This window comes from Furipterus horrens, unplaced genomic scaffold (assembly GCF_987537825.1).
Source record: "Furipterus horrens unplaced genomic scaffold, mFurHor1.1.pri manual_scaffold_13, whole genome shotgun sequence".
NCBI lineage: Eukaryota > Metazoa > Chordata > Mammalia > Chiroptera > Furipteridae > Furipterus > Furipterus horrens.
Genome location: NW_028327183.1, coordinates 51235652 through 51260263, shown reverse-complemented (window position 1 = coordinate 51260263; position 24612 = coordinate 51235652). Strand labels below are relative to the sequence as shown.

The window sequence follows — 24612 nt, the reverse complement described above, 5'->3', positions numbered from 1 at the left end:
CCCAGGGGTCTAGGTCCTCAGTTCCTCCTCCCTCAACCTGGGAGTCCGGACCCCCAGCCCCTCCTCTCCCGGAACCTGAGAGTCCAGCTCCTGACCCCATCTCCCCCCTTCCCCACAGGTCACCATGTACAGCTTCATGGGCGGCGGCTTTTTCTGCGCCTGGGTGGGGACTATTCTTCTCGTGGTGGCCACGGCGACAGACCACTGGATGCAGTACCGGCTGTCGGGGTCCTTTGCCCACCAGGGTTTGTGGCGCTATTGCCTGGGCAGCAAGTGCTACCTGCAGACGGAGAGCATCGGTGAGGGGCCGGGTGGGGGGTGGGCTGTGCCTGGGGGCAGAGCCTGTGGCTCAGGAGGAGGAATGGGACCAACCCAAGGTCACTCGGAGCATGGAAGGGGCAAAGCTGGGATTTCACTCATTCGGGGCAATGACAGAATGTGCTGCTTGAGGCGCTAAGGAGGGAAAGGTGACACCTACCTCCTGCAGGAAACAGGCCAGGAACCGCAGGCGGAGCTTGGGTTGCCGGAACAGCACTTCCTAGATAGTTACTATGTATCCAGAACAGTGTTAATATGCTAAGTGAGAAAGTCAGAAAAACACAAATACCATGATTTCACTCATGTGTGGAATCTGAAGAACAAATAAAAGAACAAAGACAACAGGAACAGCCTCATAGACACAGAGAACAGACTGATGGTCACCGGAAGGGAGGGGGTTAGGGGCCTGGGTGAAAAGGGTGACTGGATTAAGAACTACAGGTTGGTAGTTACAAAACAGTTCCGAGGGTGTAAAGGACAGCAGAGGAAAGACAGTCAATAATAATGTAATAACTCTGCATGGTTCCAGGTGGGTACTTGAATTATCGGGGAATTATTTCGTAAACTGTATAATTGTCTAACAACTGTGTTGTACACCTGAAACTAATATAAAATACTATTGAATGTTAACTGTAATGAAAAAAGAAAAAAGCTATGCTAGGTCCTGGGGAATACATACAGAAGCAAGAGAGACCCTAAATTTGCTAAGTACGGATGAGGGATTTTTTAATACTTGCTATGTGCCAAGCTGTATCGTCGTCGGCAGCCATCCGTCTCAAGCTATATAATATATATGTATATAGGTGTATATATATGTGTGTGTATATATGTATATAGTACTATATATTATAAATCTGGTAATAAGAATAGTGCAGTATAGGGCTCTTCGATGTATATTATATACATATATTTAATATATAGTGTGTATATAATGTATATTATGTAATATACTGTATCTCTGTGTATGATATAGTGTATTGCATAAGATAATTTTATGGAAAGCAAGAATGATCCCCAGTGCTCAAAAGCCATCACTCAACACGTTTATTGAGTAGCTGCCATGTGCCAGGCACAAGGTGTGGGGATATAACAAGACCTTTGCGCTCACAGAGCTGAGAGTTCAGGCACCAGAACAGCTTAAAATAAATACATGGGGCGTTTTCAGCTATGGCCAAGTGGTATGAAGGAAATGAAACAGAGCAATGGGAGGGAGGAGAGAGGATGATGAGCAGACAACATGGGGAGTCAGCATCATTCATTCATTCCCCCAACGAACATTTCTCCGGGCCTGCGTGCACCCCAAACCTATGCTGGGGGTAGCATGAGGTAGAATCAACCCAGTCCCTGTCCTCAGGGGGCAATCAGGCTGGAGGGGGAGGCAGACAAAGAGTCACAACGCGGAGCAGGGGGTGAGGATGTGGCTTGAGGGGTCAAGGGATGCTTCCTAGAGGAGAGGCTTTGGGAACGGGGCTTTGGAGGATGGATAGGAGTTTCCCAGGTGAAGAGGAGGGCACAGGTGAAGGAGAAGCTGGGTCGGGTCAGGGATATGGAGAGAGGGAAGGCGTTACCGCCCTCAGAGGTAGCAGCCCTCACTGCCAAGGGCAGGGGAGGTCTGGGCGTGACCGTGGGGTGCTCCCGCAGCATACTGGAATGCCACCCGGGCCTTCATGATCCTGTCCTCCCTGTGTGCCACCTCCGGCGTCATCGTGGGCATCCTGGCCTTTGCGCAGCAGCCCACCCTCACCCGCTTCTCCCGACCCTTCTCGGCCGGCATCATGTTTTTCGCCTCCAGTGAGTGGACCCCCCCTCCACCCTGCCCCTCTCTCTACTCCCTGCCCACCTCCAACCATAATTCACCCCACCCCCAACACCAGTCTCTCCCTCCCCCACTCCTCCCCCAGCCTAATCCCCACCCCACACCCAACATCAACTCCAAGACTCTCTCTAATCCCACCTGTTCTGACACTACAGCTCAGCTCTGGCGTAACCCCACCCGCACCCCTTTCCTCAGTCTCACCCCACCCCCATCTCCAAGCCCATCCTCACCCACGTCCCCACCCCCCGCCCCTCCCCCCAGCCTTTTTGGTCCTGTTGGCCTTGGCCATCTACACTGGAGTCACCGTCAGCTTCCTCGGTCGCCGTTTTGGGGACTGGCGCTTTTCCTGGTCTTACATCCTGGGCTGGGTGGCCCTGCTCATGACCTTCTTTGCAGGTACCGGGGTTGCGGGGTGGGAAGGGCGGTGTCTGAGGGTGAGCAGGGGCACTACTGAGGGTGAGGTGGGGGGGTGTCCCACACGGGCCCCCAGCACCCAGCCGGGAGGCAGACTCAGGCTGTGTGGACGCCCAGGGAGAAAGAGGGTGCGGGGGCCGGGGCTTGGGGCGTGTCCATCGGGACCTTTTGTCGCACAGGCATTTTCTACATGTGTGCCTACCGGATGCACGAATGTCGGCGCGTGTCCACTCCCCGCTGAGCCCAGCTGCACCCCTCGGCTCCAGCAGGAAGTTAAAATGAAATCCCTGAAGAGGAGGGGGAGGGTCTAGAGGCCTGAAATCCTGGTTCCTGGGGGCGTGAGGGGGGCTCGGTCCTGGCCTCTGGGTGGGGGCCCCTGACTCCGGAGTCCAGCAGGGACCTGGCGGGAGGGGGCTGGGAAGACCCAAGGCCCCACCCCCAGGGGGGTTGTTTGAGTTGGAGTACCCATTAGAGCGATGTGGGGGCAGTCTAATAAAACCGAAGTGAAACTACTCCCGCGTGACTCCCCGAGGGGCGGGGCGAGGGTGGTGGACGGTGTGGGGGGGGGGGTGATAGCAGCCCGGCCTGCTGTTCTGTGGGCGAGTGGCCAGAGATGAATCACACAGCCCCGCACGAACGACAATTCAGCTTCCGGGAAACTGAGGTGCAGGCCCAGCTCTGACACCGGTCCCAATATGTGTGTTTCTGCCTCACGCTACCAGGCAATTACCTCGGTTCTGACACTACCTGGAGATGGCATCAGACACCGCAGGTTAAGGGCTCGGTCCCACAAGACGGCCCCCAACCCCACTTCAGAGGTCACCTGCTAGGCCAGGTTATCACCTGTGTTTCCGACCACCAGCTGTCGATGAGAGGTCCCCCCGACCCCCTCCCTGGGTTCCATTAATTTGCTAGAGCGGCTCACAGAACTCCGAAAAGCACGGTACTTACTAGATTGTCAGTTGATTATAAAAGAATGTAACTCAGGAATAGCCGGATGGAAGGGATGCAGAAGGCCAGGTAAGAGAAAGCGCCCGGAGCTTCTCATCCGCTCTGAAGTCACCGCTCCCCCCAAATCTTCAAGTGTTCGCCACCCCTGAAGCTCCCCGAGGAGGTTTCATTACATAAGCGTGATTGATTCATCCTGGGCCTTGGTGATGGAACTCGGCCTCCAGCTCCTCTCTGCTGCCCAGAGGTCAGGGGCTGGGACTGAAGGTTCCAACCGTCCACTCCCATGGTTGGCTGCCCGGGCACACATTGCCCAATCCTTAGGTGCGGTACAAAAGTCACCCTTTCCACAGCAAATGACACCTTTATGGTCTCCATGACTTGGGAAGATTCCAGGGGCTTTAGCAGACAGATGTCCTAACCAGGACTCAGCCCCATATGCATTTCTTACTATAAATCACAATATCACAGTAGGATAATAGGATAAATAAAAAGCTTGGTGAAAAACAAAAAATAAAAATAAATAAAAAATTAAAAATAAAAAAACAGCTCCCCTTCTCACCTGCCCACCCCATCTCCAGCTGGCTCTCCCGTCCCCCTCTCCCCTCCTCATGGGCTCCACCAAGTGGAAACACCAGAACTCTGACCCTTCACCTCCTTCACCTGCTTTTTCACACATTATTCATGACCTTGACCTTCTCTTCATTCACTCAGTCATAGTTCATTCAATCAACTGATACCCACTGCCCTGAGGTTTACTGATGCCAATCATAAAATAACAAGACAATTTCACAGGCTGATTCTAACAATAAGAATATGTGTCACTGTCTGTGCTAGTAATTGCTATATTAATAGAGGCTTACTCCCTAGAATTAATATTTATTGGGGCTTCCTCAAATAACAGTAATACTATGTTTATAGAGGCTTCTTCCACTAATAATGGCGATTGAAGCCCTCTCTAATAATACTTTACTGAGGCCTCTGTAGGTAGGAATAGTTACTGAGGCCTATTCCAGCAATCATATTTATAGGGGCTACTCTAGCAAGAATGATGTCATAACTGCAGACTCATGTCTCCAACTTCTTACTCAGCTTGCACAGGAGAGCATCTCAAGCCTCACATATCTGAGTTCCTGGTCTCCCTGACACCGCTCACCTGCTCCACCCCTGGTCTCCCCCCTCTTAGTAAATGACAACTTTATTTTTATGCAGCTGCTCAAGCCACAAATGTGGGGGGCTCACCCTCCGCCGTTCTCTCTCTGTTATACCCCACCACTGATTCATCAGCCAATAGTGTTGGCTCTAGCTTTCATATGTGTTTGGAATTTTTAAAAAATATTTATTTTTAGAGAGAGAGGAAGGGAGGGAGAAAAAGAGAGGAAGAGAAACACCAATGTGTGGTTGCCTCTCATGTGCCCCCAGCTGGGGACCCAGGCTGCAACCCAGACACGTGCCCTGACTGGGAATCGAACCAGAGACCCTTTGGTTCACAGGCCGGCACTGAATCCACTGAGCCACACCAGCCAGGGCTGGAATTTGACTCTGTCTTGCTTAACCAGTTTTCACCTTAATGCAAGCTGCTATCATCTATCACCTGGTTTATTGACTCAGCCTCCTAACCAGCTCGGCCCTCACCCTCTGCCACCTCCCGTCCTACAGCTCATTCTCTAAGCAGCATCTAGAGCAGCGCAGTGGTTCTCAACCTGTGGGTCACGACCCCCTTGGGGGTCCAACGGCCCTTTCACAGGGGTCGCCTAAGACCATCGGAAAACACATATATAATTACATATTGTTTTTGTGATTAATCCCTATGCTTTAATTATATTCAATTTGTAACAATGAAAATACATCCTGCATGTCAGATATTTACATTACGATTCATAACAGTAGCAAAATTACAGTTATGACGTAGCAACGAAAATAATTTTATGGTTGGGGGTCCCCACAACATGAGGAACTGTATTAAAGGGTCGCGGCCTTAGGAAGGTTGAGAACCACTGCTCTAGGGGCATATTCATAAAAATCACGTCACTCCTGCTGTAAGCCCTCCAGTGGCTCTGATCTCAGGTGAAAAGCTAACGTCTATAAAGGTCACACAAACTGCCATGTGTTCTGGCCCCCAGTAACTCTCTGACTTAATCCCCCCTCTCTCATTGCAGTTCAGTGGTCCTCAAAACACCCACCTCCACCCCCCGGTTCAGTGAGTTGCTAGAAGGACTAACAGAGCTCAGGAAAACTTACACTCACAGTGAATTTATTACAGCCAAAGGGCATGGTTTACCATCGGCAAAGGCAGAAGCCTCCTACGGCAGCGGGCAGGCCAGCCCAGGCTCCAGCCTCCCATTGTCTCTCCCAGTGGCGTCGTAGCAGCGACACTTACTCCTCCCAGCCAGGACGTGTGAGGACACTTGGTGCCGCCAACAGGAGAAGCTCACCCAAATCCCGATGTCTGGGCTTTTCGTGGGACATCAGCTGTGTAGGCAGGGAGCAGCCACACGGCTGACCTACGTTATCCAGTTTCTAGCCTCTTCAGGGCCCAACCTGATATAGCACCCTCTCCACCCCCCATCAGCCATGTTGACAGCCTGAAGTATCTGCTGTGGCCCAAGGACTCCAGGGAAAGAGAGGCATTTATTTACCAGGCTGGGCATTCCAAGGGTATAGAGGTTCCCCCCCCAGGCCCAGGCATGATCGACCTTTCTTTGGTCAACGGTAGTGCTGGCACTTAGGGAAATGAGAAACAGGTTACGGCCTTCAACCTGGAAGTGGGGTGAAGATGGCATGGGGTGGAGTTGAGACCGGATTCACAGGGAGTGGGGAGAAGTATGAAGAAGGAAGTGGGTGTTGGACTGGGACTGGCGTTGGGATTGGAAATGATCTGGTGTCAGGGTGGGAATGAGGTTAAGGTTAAGTCTCAGGATGAGGATGGGTTTGGGCATGGGGATGTGGACGGGGTCAGGCTTGGGGTTAGGCTTGTCAAAAAGAATGAGGTTAGGCCCTCGCTGGTGTGGCTCAGCGGATTGAGTGCCGGCCTGCAAACCAAAGGGTCGCCGGTTCGATTCCCAGTCAGGGCACATGCCTGGGTTGTGAGCCAGGTCCCCAGTTGGGGGTGTGCAAGAGGCAACCACACACTGATGTTTCTCTCCCTCTCTTTTTCCCTCCCTTCCCCTCTCTCTAAAAATAAATGAATAAAATCTTTTTTTCTGTTTTAAAGAATGAGGTTACGTTGGGGGATAGTGATGGTGTTACATTAGGGATTGCAGCTGTGGTTAAGGAATGGTTTCTGTTTGGGGCTGAGCTGGGACTGGGTTTTTAGAGCTGGTTTTGGGAGTTGGGTTGGGGCTGGAGCTTTAATTATGGTTGGGGTAGGGTTATGGATGAACTGAGCTGGGATTGAGGTTAGGGCTGGATTTGGAAATGAGGTGAGAATTAGAATGGGGTTGAGGATAGCGTTGAGTTTGGGGTAGGGTCAAGATCACAGAGGGCTCTGTGCTCTGACTTTGCCCCTAACCGCACACCCACGGCCCAGACTTCCTGAAGCCTGTCCACCTGCCCCTCCCAGAGCCACGTCCACAGCCACGTTTGTGCCAGTGACCCGACTGCTCACGACCTGGCTGCACCTCCGGGAGCCTGTCCCCGAGGTCATGTTCTTGGGAATGGCCAGCTGACTCACTGGTGAGGGTCTGGGGGGACAATGGGGGCCTGCAAACTGGAGCCTGCCATAAAGGAAGGGGACTGGCCAGCTGGGTCACCGGTTCTCCCTTGTCCAGCTGTCCTGGGACTGTGGGCTCAGTTTGTCTCCACAGGGAAGTCCTCCTCAGAGCCATTCCAGTCTCACAGGGGTCCAGTTTGCCTGGGCCTCCTGCCTGGGCTGTGGTACCTGCACCTTACACCTGCTCACAGGTGAGGTGCTGCCCAGGGCCTGGTGCCGCTGTGGGAGAAAGAAGCTTAAAGGACCTGAGGGCCCTGTGCCCCCCTGCCAGCTACCAGGACCCTGGTGGTAACGCCGGCCATGCTTGGAGCAGAGCTGTCTGCGAACGCATTTACCGGATGGGGACGTGGGGATGTCTTCCTCTCCACAGACTTTTAGAATTGTGATTCTCCACATTTAGCCCACCCTGAGTGTAAGCTCCAAGCAGGGCTGCAGGAGACTGAGCCTGCCACCTGCCCCCCGCCCCACCATGCCCCCCCACCAGGACCCGGTGTCCATGCCTGCAGCTCTCTTCTCCTTCAGCCCCAGGCACCACGGAGACCATGTAGTGATGGCCCCCCTCGCCCAGAACGGAAGGTTGCAATACCCACAAGAAAACATGACGCATCCCCCAACTGCCCCTTCTGGCCACATCCCTCCTCACACTTAACTCACACCCTGGCCTCATTCGCCACCTCCACCTCCAAGCCCCCAAGCCTCTCTCTCATCTCTTCCAGGAAGCCCCCCTCTGGCGTGGAGCGCTCAGGGGGCGGGAGGTATAGAATCTGAGATAGAGAGGCAGGTTCTGCACCACCCACCAAACCACTGATGATGACACCCTTCCCCACCACACAGGGTGAGGGGAACCAGGACCTCGGGGAGGGGAGAAGTTATCAGTACAACCCAGGAAGGGAGGGTGTGTGACAGCCGTTGCCGGGAACTGATCAGGGGGCAGCAGAACCAGCGTGGTCTTCAGGTGCACAGACCTCTCAAGTGGCCCCTACTGCTTGCTGGCTGCTGCTGCTGCTTCTTTCTTTCTTTCTTTCTTTTTTTGGCTCAGAGGACCCAGGAGTCAGGGAGCACAGCCTCTTCTCTCAGAGACCTCAGAGTCTGGACCACCAGCCTCTTCATCCCTCAGGACCCAGAAACCCAGCGCTCACCCCCATGGAGCCCTGTCGGTCCCTGGCCCTGCTGGCTGGCTCCCTGGCCCTGATGTGTGTCCTGGTGGCTATGAGCACAGATTTCTGGTTCGTGGCCATGGGGCCCAAAGATTCAGCTCACACAGGCCTCTGGCCGAAGGCGGATCAGCACTCCACAGCAGGTGAGGGGGGGTGGTTTCTCTGTCGGGGGGCGAGGGGAGAAGAGCCAGCGAGGACAGGCCCTCAGAGGTCTCCGGTCTCAGCAGCCTACATCCGTGTGACGCAGACCTTCAGCATTCTGGCTGCGCTGTGCGGCCTGGTGTCTGTGGGCTTCCTGGTCCTGTCCTACATCTCCTCGCTGTCGGCCCCGGGCCGCGGCCCCCTTGTCTCTTCCATCACAGCCTTCGCTGCAGGTAAGGACTCCGGGCTGCCCGCGGGCACTGGGGGCGCTGAGAGCCCCCACAGAGGGCTGAGCAGTCTTCCTGTCTTTTGTCCCAGCCCTCTCCATGACGGTGGCCATGGCAGTCTATACCAGTGAGAGGTGGAGCCAACCTAGGCACCCCCAGATCCAGACCTTCTTCTCCTGGTCCTTCTACCTGGGCTGGGTTTCTGCTCCCCTTTTTCTCACTACAGGTGACTGGTGCCCCGGGAGCTCAGGGTGGTGGTGGGGGTCTGCTGGGGGTCCCGAGGAGCGGGGGTGCAGGGGGCAAGTGCTAACCTCCCTCTGCCACTCCAGGTGGCCTGAGCCTGGCTGCTCACTGCCAGCGCCTCCGGCCGGGCTATGACTCCCTGTGAGCCACCAGCGAGGACAGCAGAATGGGTCTGGAGGCATCGTCAGGAGCCACAGGATCCCTTGGCCCTCTCCTGGCCCTCCCCCTCAGCCCTCTCCTGGCCCTCCCCCTCAGCCCTCCCCCTCCCCCTCAGCCCTCCCCCTTAGCCCTCCCCCTCAGCCCTTCCATAGCCCCTTTGTGTGTTTCTTCATTCATTCAACAACGATTTGCTGGAATCTGGTTATTCTGAGATTCTTCCAACCACGACAGATGCTGATGTCACGCTCGCTCCATGATGGGTCACAGTGGGCACCCAGGAGAGTCAGAAACCTCCCCCTGTTCTCAGGGCGCTCCTGCCCACTGTGGACTTGGTCACTGCCCCAAAGTCCCTCTCCCCTTCTCTGCACCTTGTCTTTCTCCTTTATCCGTCTCCTGCCTCCATCTCTGTCCTTCTTTCTCGTTTCTTCCCTGTGCCTTTCTTGCTTCCGTGCTTTCCTTCTCACTCCCTCTCTGTCCCTCACCTGCGCTCTACTTCCCTTTGCTCATTTCATTAATTCATTCCCTTCTGCTGGCTTTTTCCAAGGGCACCCTTTCTGCTGGCCTCGCAGGGGACGCTGATGTGCGTCAGACCCAGGTCCTGCCCACTGGGCGCTGCAAGTCCGGTGGAGGGCAGGGAGGAGTTAATACAGGCCAGAGGACAAACAGCCCGGGAAGGGCGTGGGACAAAGGGTGAACGTGTCGTGGGGGAAGGTGGAGGTGAGCTTTCTGGGGAGAGGGTGTTGAGGCATGAAATGGCTGAAGTATACAGAGGATAAACAGTACCTTGTGGTCGGGATGTGCAATGTGGGGAGTGGCAGGTAGAGAATGAGAAGGGGGTGGTGGGTGGGAGCCAGGACCCCTAACGCCACAACCAACGCTCTCCTGAGGGGGATGGGGAGCCAGGATGCAAGCAGGGAAGGGACAGTGTCAGCTCCCGGTGCCAGCAGTTCCTCTCTGGGGCCTCCGAGAGGCTGAAAGGGATAGAGGAGCCTGCCAATGCGAACAGTGGAACATGAGTGAGAACAAGGCCTGACTGGGAACAGGGCATGAGGTGGCAAGGAGGGAAGGAGCCAGATTCAGGGGACAGGAGACTGAATTGGACTTGGGAGTCCAAGGGCTTTGTGGGGTGAAGGGCTGGACCCAACGATAGTACGCAGGAGTGGGATGGTGGGGCCATCCTGGTTTGGTGGAAGGGGCTGAGCTCAGGTGGGAGAAGCCAGCCAGGAGCAGGTGAGGACTCCAATCTAAGGTTCGGGAGAGAGACTGGGGCTGGAGGAGGGGGTGTGGCATGCTTTCTGAGCATTGTGGTCACCTGGTGGGAGGTACAGATGCAGGAGCAGGACCGGCAGGAGCGTGTGTGCCTGGGTGCCTGGAAGGCAGAGTCAGAGCCGCGGACCAGAAGTACTTATGGGGTCGAGGGAAAAGTTCTTTTTGTTTGTTTGTTTTAAGATTTTATTTATTTTCAGAGAGGGGAAGGGAGGGAGAAAGAGAGGGAGAGAAACGTCAGTGTGTGGTTGCCTCTCGTGTGCCTCCAACTGGGGACCTGGCCTGCAACCCAGGCATGTGCCCTGACTGGGAATCGAACCAGCAACCCTTTGGTTCCCAGGGAAACACTCAATCCACTGAACCACACCAGTCACGGAAGAAGAGTTTTTAGAAGGACATGGTCTACCAAGTTGAGGCCCTCAGGCACCTCCCATACCTGCCATTTGACCCTGAGCTGTCACTTGGTGGGGAGATGCCTGTGTGTGTGCGGATGGGTGGGTGGGTGATTATCTCTTTAAGTGGCTGCTGGGAGAGGGGGTTCTGGAACCCCTGCTGCCTCACAGAGACTGGCCCAGCCTCCCTTCCCCCACCCTGGGCTCTGCCTCTAAGAAGCCCTTGGAGCTGGCTGTAAGTCACTTAGGTGGCTGTGTGGCGTGGGGGGTGGGGAACAGGCCAAAAGGACATTCCACTGGGGGGATGGAGGTTTCTGGAAGGCAGGGAGGTTCCTAAGCAGTGACTCCTGGGGTGACCCAGGCAGGGGTGCTGGGGGAGGGTCTCTAGCATGGGAGGAACTGAGGGGGGCATCTCCAGGCCCCAGTCAGGGGTGCTAAGGTAGACAGCCAAGATATGGAGAGACATGTGGGAGGAGGGTCTCAGAACCTGGAGAGGGCCCTGGGGGCAGGAGGGTGGTGGCCAGTCATGTATGTGTGCCTCCCCACCCCCAGCAGCGGCCTCCCTGGCATGGGGGTGAAGTGGGGCCTTCAGGGCGGTGGCACCCTACTGGGTTTCTTGGCCAACGTCCTCGTGATTCTCTCCACTGCCACCAACTACTGGATCCGATTCCCGGGGGGACACAGTGGCCTGTGGTAGGATTGTAACGGTGGCATCTGCTCTAACACCCCCTGCCAGAGTGAGGCTCACCCCATCCAGATGTCAGACCCCCACTACACAGCCCCAGAACTGACCACAGCTGTCCCCCTCCCCTGACACAAGAGCTGGGCACATCCTGCGGGGGGGCCCCCATCCCATCCCTTCCGCGCGAGTCTCAGATCCAGCTCCCTCTCCGTGATCGAGGCCACTACGAACAGGACAGCCCCTCAGAACAACTTCTAAGTCCCCATCCAAAGCCCTGACTCCGCTGCCAGCCGGGTACCGGCGGGTGAGGGCGGTGGCCAGGCGCGGCGCCCCCTCGGGGCTGAGGCGGCCGGCTCTCCGCAGCCATGCTGGCGGTGACCGGGGCATGCATGGTGCTGGCGGCGGGCTCCAGCATCGTGGGCGTGGTGATGGCGCTGAGGATTCTGCGCCAAGAGGGCGGTTCGCGGGGCCAGACAACAAGCGCTCTCTTCTTCCTTTGCGGTGAGACACTAGCAGGCCCCCAGGCAGGGGGCAGGGTCCAAGGGAAGTGAGCCGAGGTGGGTGGAGGGTGACCCAGAGGCGGGACCGGAGCTGGAGGGGGTGGGGCCAGGGGCGGGGCCCGGAGGATACGGGCGTGGCCTTCCTGGGAGCACCTCCCTCCCAGGAACGCCTTTCCCGTAGTTGCCTGCCACGCCCCCTTCACAGAGCTGGTCCCCAGGAGGGGCGTGGTCCGGACTTCGGGCGTGGTCTGGGTGGGGCCTGCATGCGGCTCCCCGGGACTCGCTCACCTGGCGTGTGGGCGGGGCTAGGCTTGCTGCTGCTGATCGCTTTGACAGGCTACACGGTGAAGAATGCGTGGAAAAGCGACGTCTTCTTCTCCTGGTCCTATTTTTCGGGATGGCTGGCTTTACCATTCTCTATTCTGGCGGGTAACGTGAACAGCGGGAAGTGGGTGGAGAAGCCTACCCAGGGACCCTCCTCCCCGCGGAGACTCCGCAGCCGCCCTTCCAGCAAACCCCACTTTCACCTCCAGGGGACTTCCCATCATATTCCACTCCCGATTTCCACAGACCCAGCAGAGACGCCCTCGGAGCCCCAAACCCCAGGCCCCAGGGCCCTCCCGGCTATCTGCCCCAGAACCCACCGCCCTCCTTTCCCCTCCCGCCAGGCTTCTGCTTCCTGCTGGCGGACATGATCGTGCAGAGTACAGATGCCATCGGTGGGTTCCCCGTGTGCTTGTGACCTTAGCCTGCCTGGGGCAGAATAAAGGAACGGTTCCGACTGCCGCGGCTCCGCCTGCCTTTCTGGGGATTGTGAGGACCCGGACACGGGCGACATGAACACACGGGGGAACGTGACCCTAAAGAGCACGGGGGTACAGAGCGGACATAAAGACATGAAGCTATAGGGAACGTGGAGACCTGGGGGACACGGGTGTGGAGATACGAACATGGAGTGGACAAAGGACATGGATGTGGAGGGGAACAGGGACACGGGGGAGTGGAGTCAGGAGGGGACAGGGGCATATGGAGAGGCTGTTAGGGACACGGACAAGAAGAAAATGGGGAGACAGACAGGCGAGGACTCGGAGGCGGGGGCATCGGCACGGGTGGGCGTGGGGACACGGGCAGTGCGACTTTGAGAGGCGAGGAAGAGGCAGGGACCTGGGAGCAGGGGTAGATCCGAGGACGCTGGGAAACGCTTAGGACTACCGGACGGAGTTCCACTCTGAGAGCGCCTCCCTCCCGGGAACGACCTTTCCCCTAGTTGCGTGCCACGCCCCCTTCACAAAGCTTGTCTCTTACCCTCCGGGTTCCGCCCTTCTCTCAGGAATCCACTTCCCATTGGTTGCCAACCGCTTGACACACCTCCCTAACTCCGGCCTCCCGATTGGTCCTTGTTGGGGTGGAGGCGGGCACCGCAGAGGTTGACTGGCTGGCGGCTGGAGCGCAGGCGCAGAGGAGGACGGGGCGGGGCGTCAGGACCCAGAGGCCCCGGGTGCGGCCTGACCCCGCAGGTGGCTGTGGCAGGAAGATGGCGGAGCTGCGCGCGCTCGTGGCTGTCAAGAGGGTCATCGACTACGCCGTGAAGGTGACCGGGCCCCCCCTCCCACCTCCTTGTGCCCCGCGGCCGTGTGCTTCCAGGATCACGAGCGCACCCTGTATGGGGGGGTCTTCTCGTAACCTCTGATCTCTGCCGCTCTCTCCCCAAAAGTCAAAGGCACACCTCAGGGCAAAGATCAAGGACTGAGGTTCTGACATCCGAACGCCCCTTGGGGTTATGACCCCGTTTTCTTTCCCCCGGTTCTGAACTCACTGTCTTAATAATTGCGTGCAGGGCGAGTTACCGTCGCTATTTCTTACGTGCTGGAGGAGTCATGTTCCCTGTTTAACACACGGAGAAACTGAGGCAGAGAGGTCACAGAGCCCGGAAGGGGCAGAGCCGAGAACCCTACCCAGGTCCGTCTGACTCCTCACCCCAACGAGTGCTTTGCACACAAGCCGTGCTTTCGCCCACTAGGCTGCACTGCAGACTTCATTGACTCTTACAGTACAGGAAACGTGCTATAATGGAGCTCCCACGGGGTGCTGGGGGAACCCAGAAGCTCCGTTTCACCCTACAAAGAAAGCTACAGGGTGAGTGAGGAGGCTCGAGCCAGGAAGGGAGGGGGAAAAGTGTTGGCTAGAGATGAAAGCCAGTCTGCTGAGTTGGTGGGATGGCTCACGTCGTCCATGAGACGGTTTGGGGACGTCTCTGAGGGCCTGGCTTGTCCCCAGAGGGAAGCTGGTGTGGAGAGAGATAAATCAGACACACGCCCACAGGCCCCTTTCTCTCAATACTTGCCCTAAACCAGAGAAGGGTGTGACCGCCCATCCATGGTTCTCATCTCCCCCTACCCCACCCCATCATACTGGGACCCTGCCCCCATGTGCCCAGCATTACGTGCACGGGACCTGGCATGCAGGAGGCCTCGGGGTGGGTGAAATGGGGCCCCTGCCAGGTCGCGGTATGTGGCGGGGAGAAGGGCTCAGGTGCCAGGCATGAAAACGTGAGTGATCCTAACAGCTCACATTGGTGGGCACTTAACTGTTCATCAGACAGCATTCTAAGTCCCCGGCTGAGTTTAACCCATTCAGTCCTTCCAATATTCTCTAGATGTACTAATCCCGTTGGACAGGTGAGGAAACTGAGGCCCGTGAAGGTTCTGCTACTCGGCAGCGTCGTCCACTAGGCAGTGACAGGCAGTATGGAAACACAAGCAAGCCCTGCTCCAGTCTGTGCTTTTCCTGTTCCGCTCAGCAGCAGTCTGCGTCCTGACATCTTTGGCAGCATTTCGCAGGGGTGTTGCCTCCAAGCTTTTTGAAACGTGCTCCCCTTGGGGTTCTGGGACCCGACTCTCCTGGTCTCCTCCCACCACTGACTGTTCCTTTGGGCCCCGTAGCCCCCTGGGCCTCTCTCAGCCCTGGTCCCTGGCCCGAGATGGCTGCGGTCGCACCTGTCTCCCCACTGCCGGGCAGCCTTACCGTTAACCCTGCCCTGGACCCCAGCACCGTCCAGCCTGGGGCCCAGCACGTGGGTGCCTCCGCTGTGTGTGCTGCCTGACAGGGAAAGCGAAGCGTCCGGGTATCAGCTCCTGAGCTTTCCTAAGCGTGGGCGCCATGGCCCCTCCCACGGTGCCCCAGGGCCTGCTCCATGGCATCCTGTCTGGCTGGAGGTGTCTGTTGATTTCCTTTTCTGAAGAAATAAATGATTCAAACACAGGCAACGACGTAATCACTGGGCTAGACCCGTGCTGCCCCTCCTTCCCTCACCTCCCACAGCCCATCAGCTCTCAGCCCAACCCTCCTGGCCTCTGCATGGCCCTGCCCTTTTCCCCCTTCTCCGTCCTCACGGCCACAGCAGTTCAGGCCTCATCTTCTCCCCGCGGGACCCTCGGCCCAGTCTCCTTCCCAGCGCCAGATTGGACCCTCTCAGCCTCACCTGGAGCTGCGCTACACCCCTCAGCCTGGTGTTCAAGGCCCTTTGAGCTTCAACCCTGGTCCCCTGTTCAGCCAGCCACATCGCCCTGTCCCTCCCTCACCCTCTGTGCTTCCGTAGTTCCAACCTGCTTATACTTGTCCCAACAGACCAGGCCGCTTCTTGCCTTGGGCCTTTGTCCCTGCTGTGCCTTCTGCCTGGACGCCCTTCCCACTTCACCCTGCAACCTCTGCGTCTTTTCCCTCCCTTGCCCTGCCTCACTCCACCACTGTTGCATCGAAGTTTATTGGTTCTTTGGCATAACCTCCTCCAGGAAGCCCTCCAGTCTGCCTCCTCTGGCTACCTTGGCATGTCCTTAGGTGCTCCTGCAGGCCTGGGCTTGCCTTTCTCAGTCCTTCTCACACTGAATTGGGATCCTCTGTGTACCCAGTTGTCACCCCCACCTCTGGTGGTTCCTTTCAGGGTGTGCCTGCTCTGACCCAGCTTCCATTCCTCACTTCCTTCCAGTCTTTGCTCAAATGTCACCTTCTCTGTGAGGCCTTCCCTGGTCACCTGCTTAAAACCTCAGCCCTATGGCCCCTGTCTGCTTCCTTGCTGTATTTCCCCCCACATTGTGATCACTTTGTAACCCATGATGTCATTTACTGATTTGAGCTCTAGGGTGGGGAGGAGAGTCTGGGTGATGGCGTCGCTGCGGTCTCAGACAGCAGGTGCACTGCTGGAACGGTTCAGAGTGTGGACTCCCAGCCCAGCTGCCCGAGTCTGCTAAATAAGCTCTTAAAGCAGTGCCTGCTGCACAGTAGGTGTTGGCTGGCACTCAGTGAATGTTGTCATTATTGCTAGTAATAGTAACGAGAGTTCATTTACTCATCTATTCAAAACATAAATGCTCTGCTCATTGAGTGTGTGTGTGTGTCACTGGGTATCTGTACGTCTATGTCTCTGGGTGTGTGTGTGTATTTCTGGGTGTCTGTGTCACTGTCCCTGTCTCTGGGTGTGTGTCTGGGTGCCTGTGTGTGTGTGTGTGTGTGTGTGTGTCTAGGGTATTAATAGGTGTTTGGCAACCCAGGTACACCCACTTCTGGCCAAGGACACATTTTCCATGAGGCTGATGAGTGTTTCCCTTTAGAGTCTTCAAGGCCCAAGGAGAGGCTGAAGCAACTTTGTGTTCACGATTAGCTGGTTATTTTCTTACAGAGGTGCCTCCAAAGGATGGAAACTTGGGGCCCCCAAAGCCTGTTTCTATCTCTGGGCCTAATCCTGACCAGCCAGGCCTTTTCTCAGTTCTGGGAGCACATGACTGTCTCCTTCTCCTCGCCTCACCTCATCCCTCAGGTCACACATGTCGCCTCCTTGGGGGCGTCGGCCTTTTTCATCTGCTCTGCCCCACGAGAGGTGTCCTGTTGAAGGCTCAGTGCACTGGCCTCTGCCTGAGCGCTTTGATGCTGTCACCGCTTGCTGGCCACCGTCTCCGGCCTGGCATGGGCTGTCCTGCTTGCTCCACGTCCTGGTCACTCTATGTTGTGCCTGAAGCCCCAGCACATGCCCAGTGATGCGCTTGATAGAAAAGTCTGGAGAACACAACCGAACAGAAGAGCTTGAGCTGTGTCAGGGGCTCGGGAAGAGCCGTCAGAAATCACTCGATAAAAACCCGCTTGGACCTTGTGGTCAAGGAATGGGGGGTCTGAGCGCTTACCTCTGCGGGCAGGCTCGCTTGGCGTCCTGGAGAGGCTCAGGGTTCCCAAGGCTGACCTGGGGTTAGACTCCAGTCCCGCCACTTCTTTGCTGTGTGACTTTGGACAAGGTGCTTGGCCTGTCTGAGCCTCAGTTGCCCCATATTGTCAAACGAGGATGGTAATGGTAGTGACCAGCCTCCTGGGCTGTTATTAGCTGACTGAGCTGGTGCATAGAAAACCCTTGTAGCCGGTATGTGTGTGTTTATAATACACTTGGGGACATCATCAAATGCATTTCTCACTGTGGCTGATGATAAACAAAACTTTGAGAAACACTCTTTGAGGCCCAAGGAGCAGCGACGGAGTAGGGATGGGCATGTCAAATGTCCCTGGTGCTCAGGGACTGTCTGAACAAGAGGGTGAGAGGGCAACCCTCCACCTTCCTGTGGATGCTAGTCCCAATCTGTCCCTGGAGCCATGGGACCCTGGACAAGGCCCCTGTGGTCCCCATCCAACCGGTGCGAGGGTTGGTGCTGCGGCCCTGACCCCTGACCCTGTCCCTTCCCCTCCTGGCTGGGCAGATCCGGGTGAAGCCAGACAAGACGGGTGTGGTCACAGATGGCGTGAAGCACTCGATGAACCCCTTCTGTGAGATCGCCGTGGAGGAGGCCGTGCGGCTCAAGGAGAAGAAGCTGGTGAAGGAGGTCATTGCTGTCAGCTGCGGGCCCACCGCATGCCAGGTGCTGGGGCCTGGGGGGCTGCTCGGCCTGGAGTCTGGGTCTGAAGGAGGGGCTGAGGTCTTGGGCTCCTCCCGGGTCTGAGGGACGAGGGGCCGGGGGCTGGACCCCTGGGTCTGAGGGAGAAGGGGCTGGGGACCAGGCTCCTGGGTCCCCCTGGGGCTAGAAGCCAAGTCAAGCCCCTCCTCTCCTTGGCAGGAGACCATCCGCACTGCTCTGGCCATGGGCGCAGACCGAGGCATCCACGTGGAGGTGCCGCCGGCAGAGGCGGATCGCCTGGGTCCCCTGCAGGTGGCCCGGGTCCTGGCCAAGCTGGCAGCGAAGGAGAAGGTGGACCTGGTCCTGCTGGGCAAGCAGGTGGGTGAGCCCGGCCGTCCTTTCCTGGGAGTGGGCAGGGAGGGTCTGCACATCCTAGGCTGAGCGGCCTGGGGCGTTGCTGTCCCTGCTGGAAGGGCAGGGACACTGTGGGCTTCAGAAAGTCCTCTTGGGTCCTACGAGGTGAGATCGGAACCCAGGAGGCCAGGGTGACTGTCCATGTGGGAGAAAAGGAGGCCTGGACTCCGTCCGAGGGGCCAGACCAGACAGATGCAGCAGGAGGGACAGGACTCGATCCAACAGAGTGAGGGGAAGGAGGAGGTAGGGCCCGTGCCTTGGAGGCACAGAGAGGGAAAACGGAAGGAACAGGTGAGAGGAAGTGTGAAGATCCAGGGGACAGGTGGGGTGGGGACATCCGCGTGGGTTCTGACTGAGGCCTGGGCTTGCACAGAGAGCTGAAGTATTTGGAGGGCACTCAGGGGCCATGGGGGCTCTGGGAGCCGGCGAGGGGCGGGATCAGCTGTGGGTGCCGAGGGATCCCCTGAGGAATGGACTGGAAGGGGAGAGACTGGAAGCCAGGGGTCTAGGGAGGAGATTGGGGGCTCACAGAGTGCCCTGGGGCGAGAACTCAGCTAGAACCTTCCCCGGCACATGGCACTCAGCCAAGGCAGGGTGTGCTCTGGCTCAACCTCGGGGGTAGCCTCCCCCCCACCCCCCAGAGGGCAGACCCTGTGGCTTCACCCAGGGAGAGGGCAGAGGAGGGCCATCGGAAGAGCCTCAGACAGACAGGGGTCGGACAGGGAGGTCATGAGGCTGGGGAAGAAGGTCAGAGACAGCGAGGTGAGACGCTGCAGGGATGCGCGGGAGGCTCAGAGGCAGAGCTGGGGCCCCCGCAGGGAGAGCCTAGAGGGCCAGCTCAGCCCCAAGGGAGAGGGCACTGAGGGTCCACTTGGGTCACCGGGAGTCCTGTCCAAGTCAGGCAGCAGAAAACAGAGAGATGACAGCCGGGAAGGCAGAGTACAAATCTGGACACTGAAGCAGAGGGTCTCGCCAGTGAAGAGGCTTAAAGGCAGGGTCTGGGTGAGACACAGCTGTCACCCCTGCTCCCAGGTGACAGGTGCTGGTGGCATGGCCTGGCGAAGCTTCCTGCATTTGCTGATGGGTGTCAGACTCTGGTGTCCTGCTTCTCCTGGTTGTCAGGGACAGTTCCTGGGACCTGGGCCTCCTGCTGAGGAGATGCTGGGTGCACGGGTCAGGACACTCTTTGTTGTAGGTGACAGACCCCAACTCAAACTGGTTAAAAAGTGACCTTATTAGCCCTGGCTGGGTGGCTTAGTTGGTTGGATCATTGTCCCGTACACCGAAAGGTTGTGGGTTCGATCCCTGGTCAGGGTGCGTACAGGAGGCAACCAATCAATGTTTCTCATTCTCTCCCTTCTTCGCTCTAAAATCAATAAACACGTCCTCGGGTGAGGATTAAAAGCAAAATTGAACTTATTAGCTCAGGTGAGGGGAGCTGCAGGCATACATCCAGGGTCACACACGGGCTCTATACTCTGCTCCTCTATCTTGGCTTCACTCAGCATCTCCAGGCTCACACCCCACCAACCCAGTGACCCCAGCAGAAAGAAAAGAGCTTCTTTCCCAAGGGCTTTGGCAAAACTCCCGAGGCTGCCTCTCCATTGGTCTAGCTGGAGTCATGTGCTCATCCCTGAGCCAATTGCTGGAGTCAGGAACAGAATGTTCTCATTGGCCCAGATCCCATTCATTCGGTTCCCCAGGGTGGCCTGCCCTGGGCCTGGCTCACAGGAGGCTCCTGTGAATATTCAGACAGGGCAAAGGTTTGGCATTGCAGATGGCAGGTGCCCTCATGGGCCCCTGGACGAGGGACTGCCTGGCTCTGGGCCTGCGCGAAGGGATGGGGTCATGTGAAACCAGAAATCAGCAAACCATGGCCCACAGAGACCACAGTTTTGTAAATAAAGTTTTATTGGAATACCACCGCACCCATTTGTTTATACAGACGTGTCGTCAATGGCTGCTCATGCACGACATGAACAGCGCGAGGTGCTGTGACAGAGACCGAAGGATGTTTACCCTCTGGCCCGTTGTAGAAAATGTTTGCCAACCCCTGTGGGAGACAAAGGTCCCATTGTCACACAGTCTTCTCTCTTCTCCCACTCAGGCCATTGATGATGATTGTAACCAGACAGGGCAGATGACAGCTGGACTTCTGGACTGGCCACAGGTGAGGTTTGGAGTGGGTAGCGCCTGCCGAGGGCCAGGCCTGGGGGCTCAGAACATGGCCACTGTGGTCCCCACTCTACTGGAGGGAGGCAGGCGTAAAGCAGGGCAGCAAACTCCAGTGGGCAGGAAGGAGGAGAGCACAGCAGGGCTCCATCCTCTCCAGCCTTGCTGCTCCTCACCCACACCAAACGCATCCCTGCCTCAGGGCCTTTGCACATGCTGTGCCCGCAGCCTGGAACATGGTCCCCTCAGATTGCCTCAGAGCTTTTCAGCCCCTCCTTCAGGTAGACGCCTCTCAGATATCACCTCTTCAGGGGGGCCTTCCTTGCCCACCCCTCTGAAATACTCATGCCTCCTCCAAACTCCAGGTTCCCCAGTCCCGGCCTGTGCCAGTCTAATAGAAATGAAAGCCAGCCCTGGCTGGTGTGACTCAGTGGACTGAGCACTGGCCTGAGAACCAAAAGGTCACCATTTCAATTCCCAGGCAGGGCACGTGCCTGGGTTGCGGGCCAGGCCCCTGGTTGGGGGCGTGTGAGAGGCAACCAATCAATATTTCTCTCTCTTTTTCCCTCCCTTCTCTGAAAATAAATAAATTTAAAAAAGAAAAGAAAAGAAATGCAAGCCACAGAGGTCATTGAGAAATTTTCATAGCCACATTTAAGAAGTTCAAAGAAACTGGCAAACTTAATAATAATGTTATTTTATTTAACTCAGTATATCATTTTTTAAAATAATTCATTCCAATCTACTGTAATCTTGTAGACTAGTCACATGTTCACCTCTTTTTTTAAAAATAATTTTATTTATTTATTTATTTATTTATAGAGAGAGGGGGAAGGAGAAAGAGAGGGAGAGAAACATCGCTGTGTGGTTGCCTCTCATGCGCCCCCAACTGGGGACCTGACGTGCAACCTAGTCTTGTGCCCTGACTGGAATCGAACCAGCGACACTTGGTTCGCAGGCCGACGCTCAATCCACTGAGCCACAGCAGCCAGGGCTCAGTATATCTTAAATATCATTTCAACTGGTAATCAATATAAAAACTATTGCATTATTTAGCGTTTTTTTCTTTTTAAATATTTTTCCCGGCTCTGTATCTTTATTTATTTGTTTTATTTTTTAGTTACAGTTTATATTCAGTATTATTCTGGGTTGGTCTCAGGTGCACAGCATGGCACTTTACACAGTCATCACAATACTATTGACTGTATTCCGTGTGCTGTACTTTACATCCCGGTGAATCTTTTGTAACTACCAATTTGTATTTCTTAATCCCTGCACCTTTTCCACCCAGCCTCCAATCTCCCCATTCTTTTACCGTTTGGTATGAAACTTTCAAAATTCAGCATGTATTTTATATTGATAGCACATCTCAATTCAGATGATAAATTTCCATTAGAAATCCTTAATTTAGACTCCCAAAATTCACAGTTGAAAAAGCAGGTTCATACGCCCAAGTTTTTCCAAACACACCAACTGAATCGAGTATCTTTTTTTTAAAAAACAGCTTGGTCAAGATAACCTTCAAAAACCTGCACATATTTAAAGTGTACAGTTTGGCAAACTGAACATGTATACATCCATGAAGTCATCACCATTATCCTGATAATGTATCTTGTTTATCAGGTTTTTCTTTTTAAGATTTTGTTTACTTATGTTTAGAGAGAGGGGAAGGGAAGGAGAAAGAGAGGGAGAGAAACATTGATGTGTGAGAGAAACACCAATTGGTTGCCTCTCCCATGCCCCCAACTAATTATTTTAAATTTAAAAACTGATAAGTGAGCCCTGACTGGTGTGGCTCAGTGGATTGAGAGCACCAGCCTGCAAACTAAAAGGTTGCTGGTTCGATTCCCAGTCAGGGCATGTGCCTGGGCTGTGGGCGAGGTCCCCAGTTGGGGGCACATGAGAAGCAACTGATCGGTGCATCTCTCACATTGATGTTTCTCTCCCTCCCTTCCCCTCTCTCTAAAAGTAAATAAATAGAATCTTTAAAAATAAATAAATTAAATTAAAATAATTAGATAAAGAAAAAAATTCCACCCTCCCTCCATCACACTAGCCTTGTTTCATGACCTCAGAAGCCCCTCATGGCCAGTGGTGGCTGGTCACGGGTGGCCAGGGTAGGTGCCCACGAAAACCAGGCAGGGCCTGGCTGGTCATGTTCAGGGTATACCCCAGAGCTGGGCTGCTGGGCACTCAAAAGGGACTGAGAATAATGGGACATGCCGACTGGGACCTGAAAGATTTGTGCAGCGACCAAGTGCATAGAGAGAACAGGTTGGTTAGACAAAGCGTGTGTAGGTCAGGAAATGATGACCGAGGCCTGAGGGGCAGAGGGACCTTGGCCAGAGGACGGGCGCTGACCCAGGAAGATGGGGCCCCAGAGGATAGAGGTGAACACACAAGGCCATTGTCGGCCCAGCAGAAGGGCCTTGGAGGGAACTCCTGGGGACAGAATGGTGCGTAGGTGACAGCAGGATGTGGAGCCTGGAACCACACTGGCAGCTTTTGGGTTTGCCAGCGAGGGGTGACAGGAGGAACGTCACTGAGCCTCTCTGTGGCTCAGTCTTCCTTGTGTGTCACGTGGGGATAATAAACTTTCCCTCTTAGAGTTCCTATGAGGACCTGATGACTTAATGCATTTAAATTGCTTAGAATGGCACCCGATACTCAACATGTGCTCACTGTTGTTAAGGGAGGGACACCCACTGGCAGGGTCAGGGTGTTAGGACCTACGTCTTGGCTTCCAGTGAAAGTAAAGACGCCCTGTCCTAGATTTTTGAGATCCCTTTCTGTGGTTTCCCCCCACTTTTGAACTTGATGTCCATAAGCCACCCTGCAGGATTCTCCCTCTTCTGTCCTCAATCATTCGTGGCTCCACCTGCGGCCTCGGCAGTGGCCTGTGGAGGGCTGCTCCGGGCCTGCCCTCAAGTAACCTGCCTGCTCCCCCCATGCGGCCCCTCCCCAGGGCACCTTCGCTTCCCAGCTGACACTGGAAGGGGACAAGTTGAAAGTGGAGCGGGAGATTGATGGGGGCCTGGAGACCCTGCGCCTCAAGCTGCCTGCCGTGGTGACCGCCGACCTGCGACTCAATGAGCCCCGATACGCCACGTTACCCAACATCATGGTGAGCACCCGGCAGACAGGTCACGGGGGCCCTGGGAATGGGTGAAGGCTGCGGGCCTGTGCCTCCCTGATGGGTGGCCAGATGGGAGAGACAGCATCTAAGGGACATCTCACCCAAAAGAAGGGCTTGCTGGTCATTTTGGTTAACAGGGTTCAGGGTCAACTGTGTCAATAATGAGAGCCCGTGGGGGCTACTTTGGCTAACGTGGAGGGTTTGCTGCTTACCTCAGCCAATAGGAAAGCTTTATCAGCTGATAAAAAATGTTCCTTTGTCATTGCAGCTAATAGGAACAGGTCACTCTGTAATCCTAGCTAAATGAAGAGGATTTATTGGCCATCTCAGCCAGTAGGGAGGGTTCAGTGGGTCATCTCATCCAATAAGATGGGTTCATTGAGTCAACTCAGCCAACAGGGTGAGTTTAATGGGTCGGTTTGGCCAAAAGTCCAATGCGTCTTACTACCAGAGGATGTGTTGGTCAGTTCATTCCAGCCCGTGAAGGGCTTCCCAAGGCTGTTGACTAAAGGAGGACGTCCTAGCCAATGGGAATTGTCCACACCAGGTGTGGCCCTGTAAGAGGTCATGTGTGTCCTGGCCCGTGGGAAGGTCTAGAAGGGCGTAGCCAGTGGGAGCTGTTCAGCAGATGTGGCACCCACGGGGGCTGCAGGAGTGTGGGCAGGGGGCTTGGCAGCTTTGTGAACTGTGGCTTCCTATACGCAGAAAGCCAAAAAGAAGAAGATCGAGGTGCTCAAGGCCGGGGACCTGGACGTGGACCTGACCTCCAAGATCTCTGTAGTTAGCGTGGAGGACCCGCCCCAGCGCACAGCTGGCGTCAAGGTGGAGACCACAGAGGACCTGGTGGCCAAGCTGAAGGAGATTGGGCGGATTTGAGCCCCTTCCATGAAACTTGACAATAAAACTATGACTCTCGACGTCTGTCTCTGTTACCTCATTCCATGAACACACATTCTTTGATTCATTCAACAAACATCTACTTAAGTTTCCCCTGTGCCGGGCCCTGTGCTGGGCAACGCTGGAGATCCAGGTGAGTCACATCCAT

General features: G+C 55.7%; 4 protein-coding genes and 1 long non-coding RNA gene across 6 annotated transcripts; 4 read left to right on the top strand and 1 right to left on the bottom strand.

Annotated features, from left to right (window-relative positions):
• The first annotated feature begins 124 nt into the window (after window positions 1–124).
• LIM2 (lens intrinsic membrane protein 2) lies at window positions 125–2940 on the top strand. Its single transcript, XM_090260356.1, has 4 exons — window positions 125–299; window positions 1960–2109; window positions 2396–2530; window positions 2728–2940. The coding sequence occupies exons 1-4, from the start codon at window positions 125–127 to the stop codon at window positions 2787–2789; spliced, it is 522 nt and encodes a 173-aa protein (XP_090116482.1). The 3' UTR covers window positions 2790–2940.
• A 5043-nt stretch (window positions 2941–7983) lies between these two features.
• NKG7 (natural killer cell granule protein 7) lies at window positions 7984–9232 on the top strand. Its single transcript, XM_090260101.1, has 4 exons — window positions 7984–8508; window positions 8593–8739; window positions 8825–8959; window positions 9063–9232. Exons 1-4 carry the CDS (start codon window positions 8352–8354, stop codon window positions 9119–9121), a joined length of 498 nt encoding a protein of 165 aa, XP_090116227.1. The 5' UTR covers window positions 7984–8351; the 3' UTR covers window positions 9122–9232.
• Window positions 9233–10578: 1346 nt separating this feature from the next.
• Window positions 10579–14714, bottom strand: LOC149995208 (uncharacterized). The gene is made up of 3 exons (XR_016507620.1): window positions 14547–14714; window positions 13281–14259; window positions 10579–12835 (listed from the first exon to the last, which is right to left on the bottom strand). It is a non-coding gene; the product is annotated as an uncharacterized LOC149995208 (long non-coding RNA).
• On the top strand, window positions 11102–12758 carry CLDND2 (claudin domain containing 2). Its single transcript, XM_090259320.1, is given in 4 exon segments — window positions 11102–11530; window positions 11839–11976; window positions 12285–12404; window positions 12644–12758. Coding segments are annotated over 4 exon segments (615 nt in total). The 5' UTR covers window positions 11102–11247; the 3' UTR covers window positions 12718–12758.
• ETFB (electron transfer flavoprotein subunit beta) lies at window positions 13430–24484 on the top strand. 2 transcript variants are annotated; one of them, XM_090259319.1, is made up of 7 exons: window positions 14030–14069; window positions 16080–16114; window positions 17711–17869; window positions 18065–18223; window positions 20367–20429; window positions 23397–23555; window positions 24273–24484. In XM_090259319.1, exons 1-7 carry the CDS (start codon window positions 14045–14047, stop codon window positions 24441–24443), a joined length of 771 nt encoding a protein of 256 aa, XP_090115445.1. In that variant the 5' UTR covers window positions 14030–14044; the 3' UTR covers window positions 24444–24484. The 2 variants fall into 2 exon arrangements, with proteins under 2 accessions (XP_090115444.1, XP_090115445.1); XM_090259318.1 differs by lacking the exons at window positions 14030–14069; window positions 16080–16114 and adding an exon at window positions 13430–13566.
• The last annotated feature ends 128 nt before the right edge of the window (window positions 24485–24612 follow it).